Consider the following 12,429-nt stretch of genomic DNA (forward strand, 5'->3'; position numbering starts at 1 on the left):
AGCAGATTTTATCCTTCCAAAGCACTTTGAAACACACCCAGTTTTTGATTTGGTTCTCTTTGATCAGTCTTTAATTTTCTATGTTGTGTTTTTTGTACTGATGGTTGTCTTTTGGCTGTTTTTTGTACTGATGGTTGTCTTTTGGCTGTTTTTTTGTACTGATGGTTGTCTTTTGGCTGTTTTTTTGTACTGATGGTTGTCTTTTGGCTGTTTTTTTGTACTGATGGTTGTCTTTTGGCTGTTTTTTTGTACTGATGGTTGTCTTTTGGCTGTTTTTTTGTACTGATGGTTGTCTTTTGGCTGTTTTTTGTACTGATGGTTGTCTTTTGGCTGTTTTTCGTGTTTTGCCGTGGCATTGTCAGATTGTTTTTGACTTTAAATCTGCATATCCCTTTGGATTTGTACATGTACAAATGTATCTTTCACCATTCTTTCATATGAACTAAATAATTATTTTTAGAAATGATAGAATATATACTTTTTGTTGGAAAAATGAATTAATTATGTAATTCAATAGGCAGTTTTCATGCTATATTTTTGCAGCCACAAGCTTCTATGATCATCTGTAGAATAAAGTTTCTACATGTACATGTTCAATTGGATGAGGGCCCTGTTGTAGAAATTCTTACAGGCCCAATGAAATTACGGCAAACTTAGGGTTGTACAGGCTCAGCAGGTCCAGGGACAATAGTTATTTTCTTTTGATTTGTCTACAAATAGATTCCTTAGTGTGCTGTATGAGGATGTAATTTGATTTTTGTCTATTAAAAAGAAATGCACTTGGATATATCTGTGTTCACGGGTCAGCATGGAAGACTATTGGCTTTTGCTGATAATTAATATAAATTATGTACATGTAGTATCATAAATAATATAAATATGCAAGTCATTTTGACTTGGCTCATTTCTTTATTTTATTTTCCACTCCAGTATTTAGAGATTATAATTATTTATTTTAAAAAGAATCGACAGATTAGAAAATGTACTTAAAGTTGTCTGTATTTTGCAGGTAGAAGAGAAAAAAGAAGTCTGTCCTAAAACCTCAAAACCACCATCAAAGGCCAAGCCAAGATCTGGCAAAATGGTGTTTTGTAAAATTCATCTTTTAGATGGACAGTTATATGAAACAGATGTTACAGTGAGTACTTGTAGCTAGCTTTGGTTTAAAGGATCAAAATGGAAAACTAACCATAGGAGAAAATATGTGTAGTGGTTTTATTATTGAAATATACTGGAGATTCATTTATCTTCGTTGATACCAATTTTCAAGGATTGAGGAAATTATATTTTCATGGATATTTCGAAATTGGGGTTTAGTCAAAGTCTGCATACAATCCTGTAGCAAATTGGTAATGCTTTGAACATTTATCTTTAACGTCCATCTAAATCTATGGAAATTGGTATCACACAAGAAATGAATCCCCAGTATGTAAAAAATATTAGAACATATAAAATGATACATGTAGGTATGTACATATTCTGTTTAGTATATATATTTAACTATTAACAATCAAGTGATACAATCTTCCACATGTGAAAGTCTTTTAGGCATTAAAATTGACCCTTTCCTCACATGGACAAACCAAATTGATGTGATCTGCTCAAAAATATCATCTAGACTATATCTACTATTAAAGATTAAAAAATTTCTAAATCTAGACTGCAGAAAATTATTCTATAATGGTTATATCTTGCCACTAATTGATTATTGTTGTATAGTGTGGAGTAGTTGTAGCAGTGAGGGTTTAAAAAGGATATTAAAATTACAAAAGAGGGCTGCTAGATTAATACTAGAAACAGACCCATTGGCTCCTTCTGCACCCTTATTCAAACATTTAAACTGGATGACAGTTGAACAGAGAATAAAATATCATAAATTAGTGATGACATTTAAGTGCATTAAAAATGATGCCCCATCATATCTTACTAACAAGTTTCATTATGTTTCAGACAGAAATCCATACCCCTTGAGAAATGCTGTTCAAGGAAACCTCATACTCCCTAAACCAAAAACAGAATTGTTCAAAAAATCTTTTATGTATTCTGGACCATTCTTGTGGAATAATTTGCCAATACCGTTAAGAAATATTACAAAGGTTAATTCTTTCAAATACAAAATAACAGATCATTTATTGAAATCAACCTAGCTATATCAATAATATTAAAAACTGATCATGTCATCATGTTTATTTTTTTCATCACATTTTATCAAGTTGTATTGAACATTATTATCATACTTGACTCTTTATACTAATGTATGCAATGTATATGTTTGCATTTTGTTTGATTTCTCATGATGAGGGCCTCAGGGAAGATTAGTTATATAGCTAACTGTGTAACCCTCTTAAAATAAAGTATTGTTGTTGTTGTTGTTGTTAAAGTATTGTTGTTGTTGTTGTTGTTGTTGTAGTATATTATACTACAGGTGGAAGTAATGAATCTCCAGTATGTAAAAATTATCGGAACATATAAAATGAACATACATGTATGTACATTGTATATATTCAGATAATTCTGTTTTAGCATATATCATCACACTACAGGTGAAAGGTACATTTGAAGGACAGGTGTGACAGATTCAGTAGAAAGTTACAACTGCTCATTCTGAATTTATTTTTTTACACTGACCTTAATGCAGGATTTATGACTTATGAACGTGAGGTTGCATACCATAAATTTTGATGATTTTGCTATACTGTACATATCTATTCATATTTTAGCTAATGCAGTGACTGAGATGAAAATGCCAAAATAAAAACACCAAAATATAACATTCATCAAAATTAAAAATTATCCTACTTTGTTGTACATTGTATTTAAGATAATTTTCAAAATGTTTTGACAGTCCAATGTTTAGTATTCAAAGAATTTTGGTAGTACATGTAGTATTTGAGGCTTTAGCCTGTCCTGTTCAAAATTATTATTACAGAAGATTTGGTAGTGAAAAAGTTCTAAAATTTAGCACTTTAGCTGTTGAAAAAACATGTATAATTTCTTAAAAAACATGTAACATGTGTGATAGTTTGAAAAGAAAATGATAAAGTTTCAAAAAACATTAGAAGTACAATATTTCTTATTTTCTAGATGTGAATGATATTTTTTTTCCTTTCAGAAAAATGCAACTGGCAAAGAATTGTTTGATAAAGTTTGTGCTTATTTAACGCTACAAGAGAAAGATTATTTTGGTTTACAGTATCAGAATAACAATGTTAAAGTGAGTATACAAGAGAAAAAGTTTGAACTGAGATACATGAACTAGCCTGATGATATTAGAAGGAGAAAAACAATTTTTGGATGTTGTTATTTTTTGGTATTTTTTTAAAGCAATTGCTTTTATGCCGTCGCGTATGGCCATCTTTGTGACCCAGATCAGAGACTCCGCCCAGATCAAGCCATAGTATTTTGTTAAACAGGCTCCTGGTCAGTCATTCTTTAACACCTATGTATGTTTTCTAATGCAATACATAGCTTGAAACTTTTAAAAAAAGTTAGTGGATTTGAGAAGTTTCAGAATATGTTCTTGTAGATGTATTTTTGTATTTAAAGGGTCAACCGTTTGACTATCAAATAACATAGAAGTCCGAGTGAAAAAAAGTACATTTTTATAAATGCGATTCCGTTTTCCGCCGTTCGTACGATGTTTCAACAAAATGTGGATTCATTTCAGTTGTTGATTTAGTATTGAAAATTTAACTGAATTATCTCCTAATAAATACGGTATTTTATGTTTAATTTGTGTTTCTTTAAGAGGTCAGGTGCTCTTGTTCATTCATAAAATTATCGTTCATTCATACATTTATCGTAAAATCAAAATCACTACACAGGTTAATTATTACCTGTAATCTAAAAATAGACAAACTTTATTTGCGCAAATAATTTAGCGGAACGAAACCTTTGTTGAAAACACATAACAATAAGTTCGTTTTCCTTTTCTGTCAAAACTCCGTAATATTTATCGATCACCTTACTAATGAAATGGACCCGTCCAAACGTAGTAGATGCCAAGTCGGTCCAGATGAAGAGATATTTACAATTTGGAATTTTCTAGTTTATTAATATATAGATTGAAAAAAAGTACCTCTTTTTAAATATCATGATCAAAACTGGGTTTGCATAACAAATGTCAGATGAAACCATTATCCTCGTCTTTTCAGTGAACAAGTCTACTACGTTTGTTGACACTCGACGGTCCACCGTGTTAGCAATTTTATTTCACATGTTTTCGAAATATTGAAGATCCTGTTTCGCAATGTTTCCTGAAAATTGATAAATATCAAAGCAACGTAGAGCTGTTTGTTCTTGTTCGTATAATAAAATTGAGAATGGAAATGGGGAATTTGTCAAAGAGACAACAACCCGACCATGGAAAAACATACAACAGCAGAATTAAGGTCACCAACAGGTCTTCAATGCAGCGAAAAATTCCCGCACCCGGAGTCGTCCTTCAGCTGGCCCCTATACAATATATATACGTCTAGTTCAGTGATAACGATTTAATGTCATGTTTGTCTTTTCGGGATTGCATGAGAATTGTAGTTATCTCGTACCCACATGCACTTGTTTCTATGCCTGTGCTCGTACCGCATCAGAAGGACACATATCAACTGAGCAATAATGTTTAGAACTTAGTTTTAAAAATGATGACAAAGTAACATTATGAAAATATTTTTATTAAGCTGAAATATACATTTATTCTTTACATGTTTATGTCTTGTAAGATATTTTATTTCTTTCCCGTTTTTTAACATTTGCGTCTGGAAAGTTGAAATGTTTTAACTTAATCATTTGTGTTAATGGTTAAATATAAATTAATAATGAAAATTGTTAAAATTAAATCAATAAAAGAAATTATTGCCAAGGAAGTTACAAACACTACCAGGGGATAATCCATGATGATTTCATTTTGAGTTATATGTTTCAGCACATGTATATTTGACCCGAACTTTAGCCTGGTAAACGTGTTGTCTCCTTGTGAAATATAAAACATATTAAAAATGACTTTCTGCTAAAGTCTTTTATTTATATAAAGTTAAAACCTTCTTACTTTTAACTAGACAACACTCATGTCAGGTTTAATTCTTGTATATATGTGGATGAAAAATAAAAGTCCCCAAACATTAACATGGCAGCAATTGCTTTTACAGCCTTTAAGGCTTTGATTCATACATGCTATCATGTAACTGAAACTGGCTTTGATTATTGTGTTTTCATTGCAAAACTTGTGAAGTAGCAGTGATACATAGTTTTGACCCATCTATCTGATAGTTGGTCAGTTTGTCTCTCCTTTCATCACAGTTTCTGGATGATATAATGAGAGTTAGATCGCTACCCTTCATCTTATAGGTAAAGAAAAGGATTTTTACTTCATAAAGAAACTCTTAGAACCTTACATGAATGAATATTCACATGTAAATGATTATGAGAGAAATATTCCTAATCATGATCATTATGAGATCACTACATTTATCTTCAATCAAGATTAATGCAACAGAAAAGTAGAAAGGGGGGTTCAGACAATGGTATTAACCCCAGAACATAACCTAAAATTTCAACCATACTTGAATATATATATGGAGTCATGGACACATATCATTAAAGAAAGATCCCTAATTATTTTCATGTCAATATCATAGTTTTGTTTTCTGACACAGTTCTAAATTACATGCAATTCAAGTTTATGTCATAGAGGTATAACATTCATCAGTTTATATTATTTGGAATAAAAACCAAAGTCAGTTAAAAAACTTAAGTCAACATAAGTTATATTTCATGCATAGCCATAGGTGACTTGTTCTTTGTATATTGAAATGTCTTTAATGTATATGTATATATACCGTAATAATATTTTTAATTGATAAAAAATATTTATTTTCAGTTCTGGTTGAATAATGAAAAGAAAATATTGAAACAAGTCAAGGGTAAGTTTAGAAAGTTATGATTTTTAAGATTCAGCATAGAATTAAGCTTAAGGAAATGTTGCTGTGGTAGTGTAGTACATCCTCATATTAACTATTGCTACATGTAGCTTTAAACATTAGCTTATCTTGTTCTTGAAGTCGATTATGTCATTTCAAATTCTCAAGGACAGAACTAAAAAGTGATATTTTAAGTATTTCTTATAAGTTAGATGAGTTCTTTTTGAAAGAAATGGATAAACAAAATGAGCCATCAATGACACAAAACCAACAACACCAGAAGATATTTTCCAATTTCTGATTTGCATACCGTCTTCAACAATACTTAGTAGACAGGTTTTTTATGAAAGTTCAAAAACTTCTGGCAATACTGTTCAACTTGTAAAACATTGCTTTATATAAATCAAGAGTTATTATTCTTGAAAAGAAAAAGAAAAGATTGTGCTTTATGCTCAGATTTGCTGTCCTGCAGTGTGTGTTATTTAAAATTTCACATCATGCTGATGTTGACCTATTTTAAAAGTAACACATGACTTGCAGAATATCCAGTTGATCTGTGGATGGAACATTTGAATTTAGACTCATGAAATGAAATGCCATCACAGTTAGAGACCAGATTTAACTGAAATAGTCAATTAGAATACAATCGTCTTAGGAGATACAGTATTCTAGTATTGATTGGTCTCCCATAGATTTACATAAAGACTAAGATCACAGTATGATTTATACTGTTATTAGTGTATTAAAATCTGCCCTGGGTATCAGTTGTCAACAGTACATTATTTATGATTGCCTAACCTATTGTTTGTAATATGGAATACAATCGTAAATGGTCATCCTTCAGTGATCACAGGTGTTCATTCAAGCCAAGATTGTATTGACCTACACAAAATGTCAATATTTACATTGTTTTAATGTATTTCCAATATCTAGGTCATTAAATGCTATAATTGTCTCAGTCCTGTGTTGTATTTGAAGAATTAATTGAGTAAACAGTTTGGTTTATTAGTTTGATGAAATAAAAAACCTTTATAAATATAAAATAAATGACCACAACACAAAAATTCTGTCAATTAAAATTAGGTGTTTATTATCATTGAATTATGAAGTTTTATTCCATCTAGAAATATGTACATGTCAGTGTCAGTTGAATTTGATTGACTTATGCAATGTCATTGGAATTCCAGAAAAAGTTTAACAAGCCCAAATGAAATCCATGATAATTGGTATTGATTTGAAGGAATAATATTGACTGTTCAGAAGGTCACAATATAGTATTCCCTATTAGTAATTACCAATTATATTCTACATATAAAGGCAGAAATGGTCATGTTATATTGTTATCTCTTTATTGAATGATAGATGTTCAACACATGGAGGGGGGGGGAGAAATTATTCAGATATTGATAATAAAAAGAAGAAAACTTATCATCGAAATTAACCAGTCCTCGATAAATTAACTTAGGGTTTTCAGGTGAAATATAAAAAAGTTAAAAAGACGATAAGTTATATTACTACGTAGTTTGACTGGCTTAGTTTTAAATTTGTTTGCTACTTAAAAGGTATCAACTGGATGGTCTTCCATATGGTAGTTTCAACTTGAAAATTACTTGAACCAAGTGTTTTGAAGACTAATTTTTCTATGACTTCCTGCTAAACTTGAATTTATTACTTCCTTGTTCTTAAAACATTCTATGGCCTCCTCCTTACTTGTCTTTTCTCCTCAGCACTTTTGCACATTTAAAGTGGACTCTTCATAATATATATTAATAGCTTCAAAGAAAAAGAAAATTGTAGTAAAGTACTAATATTATTGCACTTTTTACAGGCGGTACCAGTGTCTTTGACTTTTCAGTGAAGTTTTATCCCCCAGAACCGCTGGCTATGTTAGAGGACCTTTCTAGGTGAGATAATCTACATCAGCATTAAAAAGAAACTTTATCATCTGCTAGAGAAGCATTCATGAAAAATGAATTAACATGCAGATGCCTTATTTCAGTTTTAAGAGCAGTTTGCTATAGAAATATTATGTAATATAAGTTTATGATTCATCTCACAAGTGCATCTCATTTGAATCCAATTATGTAGCCGCTAATAGAATCATTATATTGTTAAAATGTAACTGATCACACATACACACAAAAAGCCTAGGTAAAGAAAACTAGTGTAATTTTAATGATACAAAATTGAAAAATTTAAATGTGATTGGGTGGTGCATAATTTCACACTACAGCTGAATATTAGATTTACACATGACTACATATGTTTTACTTCAAACACCTACACAAATTTCAAAAGTACATTTGATATATTATGTATAAGAGAATATCACTAGAGGCATATTCACATTAAAGGATTGCATAAATCATACACATTTTTATGCAAACATGTTATAGAATTTGTTATATGTTTACAGTGCAATTTTGATTTAACAATTTATATTTATATTTTTATGCCCCACCTACGATAGTAGAGGGGCATTATGTTTTCTGGTCTGTGCGTCCGTCTGTCCATCTGTTCGTTCGTCCGTCTGTCCCGCTTCAGGTTAAAGTTTTTGGTCGAGGTAGTTTTTGATGAAATTGAAGTCCAATCGACTTCAAACTTGGTACACATGTTCCCTATGATATGATCTTTCTAATTTTAATGCCAAATTAGAGATTTTACCCCAATTTCACGGTCCACTGAACATAGAAAATGATAGTGCGAGTGGGGCATTCGTGTACTGAGGACACATTCTTGTTATTCTAGTTTTACATTATAAGTAGGTAAAATTTAGAAATAGTTTTAATGTTATATTACATTTACTATCATTTTTGACATTCCATAATTTTTTTTATAACGTTTCAGATTTCAACTTTGTTTACAAGTCAGATTTGACATCTTTAATGGAAAGTAAGTAGTTTTAACAATCTCCCAATATAGCATGCTTTATAGCCAATATATGGATGGGTACACACATTTGCTTCAAACATGAATAGAATTCAATGAACTTTGAAAGAAGAAAAAAATAGAATAATGAGAAAAACAATATCAAGTGTTACAATAGACAAGTCAGGTAGTTTTAAGGATGTTTTGTTTCTTTTTCAACTACCAATGTTTTGAAAGACCACATTTTAACATCTTTTTGCTTAATGGCTAGTTTTATAGTTTTGAGGTTGAAGACACCAAATAAAATATTCACTAAAATTGTGAATGGAAATGGGGAATGTGTCAAAGAGACAACACCCGACCTAGAAAAGACAACAGCAGATGGACACCAACAGGTCTTCAATGTAGCAAGAAATTCCTGCACCCAGAGGTGTCCTTCAGCTGGCCTTAAACAAATATATACTAGTTCAGTGATATTGTACACAAGAAACTTAAATTAAAAATAATACAAGACTAACAAAGGTCAGAGGCTCCTGACATGGGTCAGGCGCAAAAATGCAGCGGGGTTAAACATGTTTATGAGATCTCAACCCTCCCCCTATACCTCTAGCCAATGTAGAAAAGTAAACGCATAACAATACGCACATTAAAATTCAGTTCAAGAGAAGTCTGAGTCTGATGTCAGAAGATGCATATCAACAATTTAGCATACTATATAGAAATAAGTAGATGTTCAATGAATGCCAATGAGACTTCTGTCCACAAAAATACAAATGATGTGGATGTATGCAACAATAGGTCACCACATAGCCTTCAAAAATAAACAAAACCCACTGTTGCACAATATAAAGAAAAAACAAAACCAAGAAATTTGCCAGGCAAAAAAATTCTGAGCAAGAAAAAATGGTAAAATTTGGATTGAAGATTTCATTCCACAAACTAGTCATTGATTTGCTTTGTGATAGGTTATAAATTCAATATATTTTGTTTGATGTTTATGGCATTTAGTGTTCATAATTTTGATGATTAGAATCTTATTTTATTAGATTACCATGTTCCTTTACCACCTTGGCTGTTGTTGGCTCTTACATGGTCCAGGCAGAGGTTGGTGACTATGACAACATTGATGAGTACGAGTTTGGTCCAGGAGATAGTTATTTAGATAAAATAGAATATGCACCTGACAAATCACCAGAAATGAGATCCAAAGTATACGAATTACACAAAACACACAAGTAAGTAGGTCAATAGTATGAATTACACAAAACATACAAGTAAGTAGGTCAATAGTGTGAATTACACAAAACACACAAGTTAGTCAATATGATGAATTACACAAAACACATAAGTAAGTAGGTCAATAGTGTGAATTACACAAAACACACAAGTTAGTCAATGTTACGAATTACACAAAACACACAAGTTAGTCAATATTACGAATTACACAAAACACACAAGTTAGTCAATATTACGAATTACACAAAACACACAAGTAAGTAGGTCAATACTATATGTAAAAAAACGTGTTTGTCTTTTGAATGCATCTGATCTGATCGGATGATTGAAGAAAGGGTGGGTTAAAAGGCTGTGAAGATAACTTAAATTAAAATTTGCGTAGATTTGTAACCTTATATAATTTGGTCTGTAAAAAAAGTCAAGAATGCTTTTTTAAAATAATATGCAATAGAACACTTCTACCTAAAAGGTTTCTAATGTGTTTTCCAACAGCTTTAGCAACCCTCAGAAATTTTTTCTTTTATCTTACTTTGATTTTGTCCATGTTGTCAGCGCCACACTTTATATTAATCTTGAAAATGGTTCATCACGACTTGGTCAATTCTTATACAGAAAATTATATTGTGTACCTACGATTTGATATTTTTAACTGGAGACATTTTGGGGTTTCTCGTAACAAAACATTGACACAGCCACTACAGCAATATTATTTTAAGATTGCAGAAGACTCACACATTTTTAAATTGACCACAACCTTTATCTTTTGTCATTGATTCAATCTTAAATTGTTTATAAATTTTCACTATATGTCATAATTAACTTCAAGACTTGAATTCTTGAAGTGGTTCAAATTTCTGAATTCAGAAATAAAGAATTAATAAATTTCATTAAACAAAAGGTTAAAAAAAAATCTTAATTTCCACTTGTATTATTATTTCTGAAAAAATTAAGTTTAAATTAAAAAAAAAACCCAAGGAATTAAGAATATTATAACAACCAAATAATGTAAATTTCTTTGTTTTTCAGAGGTTTAACACCAGAAGAAGCAGAATTGCAATATTTAGAAAATGCCAAAAAATTAGCTATGTATGGTGTTGATTTACATCAAGCTAGAGTAAGTTTTCATTTATAGAATATAATTCATTACATGTACTTTAAGACATAAAAGAGAGTAATATTTTCTTAAATTGGTTCCCTCTTATTTAGTTTGCCTGAACCAAAGGTTATGTAACTTATATATTGAAAGCTTATTACAACAAGATCTGATTTGAATTTGGATAACTTCACTTTCATCGTTCTTGAGTTATGTCCCTTTATAAATAAATAAAAAAAATGCTGAATGGTTGTTTACAAACTTAGCCACAACTATTTGTTCTGAAACATATTGTTTATTTTTACCAAACACATATTATATCCAATTTAGGTGGCATGGCTTACCTCTCTTCAGTTACAAATGGAAAATTGTTGAATTTTCTATTTCCACTCTAAACCGAATCTTATAAAACTTATGCACAATACTTATGACCTCGTAACACAGATCAAGTTGGTGAATTTTCCCCTTCTGCAGTGTTTAACTATATACCCTTTGAAAACTGTGATTTAACATCTTGTTTCAAAATGTCTGAAGGCCTTATATTTATGTTTTGCATTTTTATTATTAAATGTTTACCATAGATTTATATTAAGGTTTGTGTTTTGGATTAAAACCAACCATTATCTTTTTTCAGGATTCCACAGGAGTAAAGTTAAAGTTAGGAGTTTGTGCCAGTGGTATACAAGTATATAAAGACAAATTACGAATAAACAGATTTGTGTGGCCCGCCATTTTAAAACTTTCATACAAAAGGAATAACTTTTATGTAAAGAAAAGACCTACAGAGGTAAGATAATGCATTACATATTTTACATGATACTGTTTATAAAAAATAGGCAAAGGATGGAAAAGGTATATTCAAACATGTATGTTGAAAACAAACTTACACTGCCATGGCAAAAATTTGACAAAAAGACAAAACAACAAATATGTGAAGCACAACATCTAAAACTTAAGATTGAGCAACATCAACATTAATACAGAGATTCATTAGACGTTTTATTTTTGTGTCTTAAAATATGATACCATATAAAATCTAGTAAATGTGTAGTGTTGTCATTTTTTTTAATGCTTTCTGTTGCAAACATTTTCATAAATCTCTTTAAGAATCTACTAGGCAAGTGAGGGAAACGTTCTTAAATGTTTATGTTTCAGAATCATGCTTTCCAACTTTTACATGTATGAAATATTTTGAACTGGATATTAAACAAACTTACTAAAATAATGCAAATTTGTCTGCCATCACTTAAAATCACACAAGTTCTCTCAAAATATTGCATCATAATTCAAAACATTTGTCCTCATATCATAAAAGTC

General features: G+C 30.6%; 1 protein-coding gene and 1 long non-coding RNA gene across 17 annotated transcripts in view; one reads left to right on the plus strand and one right to left on the minus strand.

The window, feature by feature from the left end:
• Nucleotides 1-12,429, plus strand: part of LOC139527695 (band 4.1-like protein 2) — a 74,960-nt gene that overhangs the window by 39,095 nt on the left and 23,436 nt on the right. For all 16 annotated transcript variants that reach the window (XM_071323318.1, XM_071323326.1, XM_071323333.1 and 13 more), the window contains 8 exons: nt 1,010-1,138; nt 3,113-3,214; nt 5,876-5,918; nt 7,744-7,819; nt 8,763-8,807; nt 9,830-10,018; nt 11,046-11,133; nt 11,747-11,899. In XM_071323318.1, the coding sequence (XP_071179419.1) occupies nt 1,010-1,138; nt 3,113-3,214; nt 5,876-5,918; nt 7,744-7,819; nt 8,763-8,807; nt 9,830-10,018; nt 11,046-11,133; nt 11,747-11,899 (825 nt within the window). The remainder of the gene's footprint in view (nt 1-1,009; nt 1,139-3,112; nt 3,215-5,875; nt 5,919-7,743; nt 7,820-8,762; nt 8,808-9,829; nt 10,019-11,045; nt 11,134-11,746; nt 11,900-12,429) is intronic.
• Nucleotides 1-12,429, minus strand: part of LOC139527776 (uncharacterized) — a 39,960-nt gene that overhangs the window by 21,619 nt on the left and 5,912 nt on the right. The window lies entirely within an intron of this gene.

Source organism: Mytilus edulis, chromosome 1 (genome assembly GCF_963676685.1).
Source record: "Mytilus edulis chromosome 1, xbMytEdul2.2, whole genome shotgun sequence".
Classification (NCBI taxonomy): domain Eukaryota; kingdom Metazoa; phylum Mollusca; class Bivalvia; order Mytilida; family Mytilidae; genus Mytilus; species Mytilus edulis.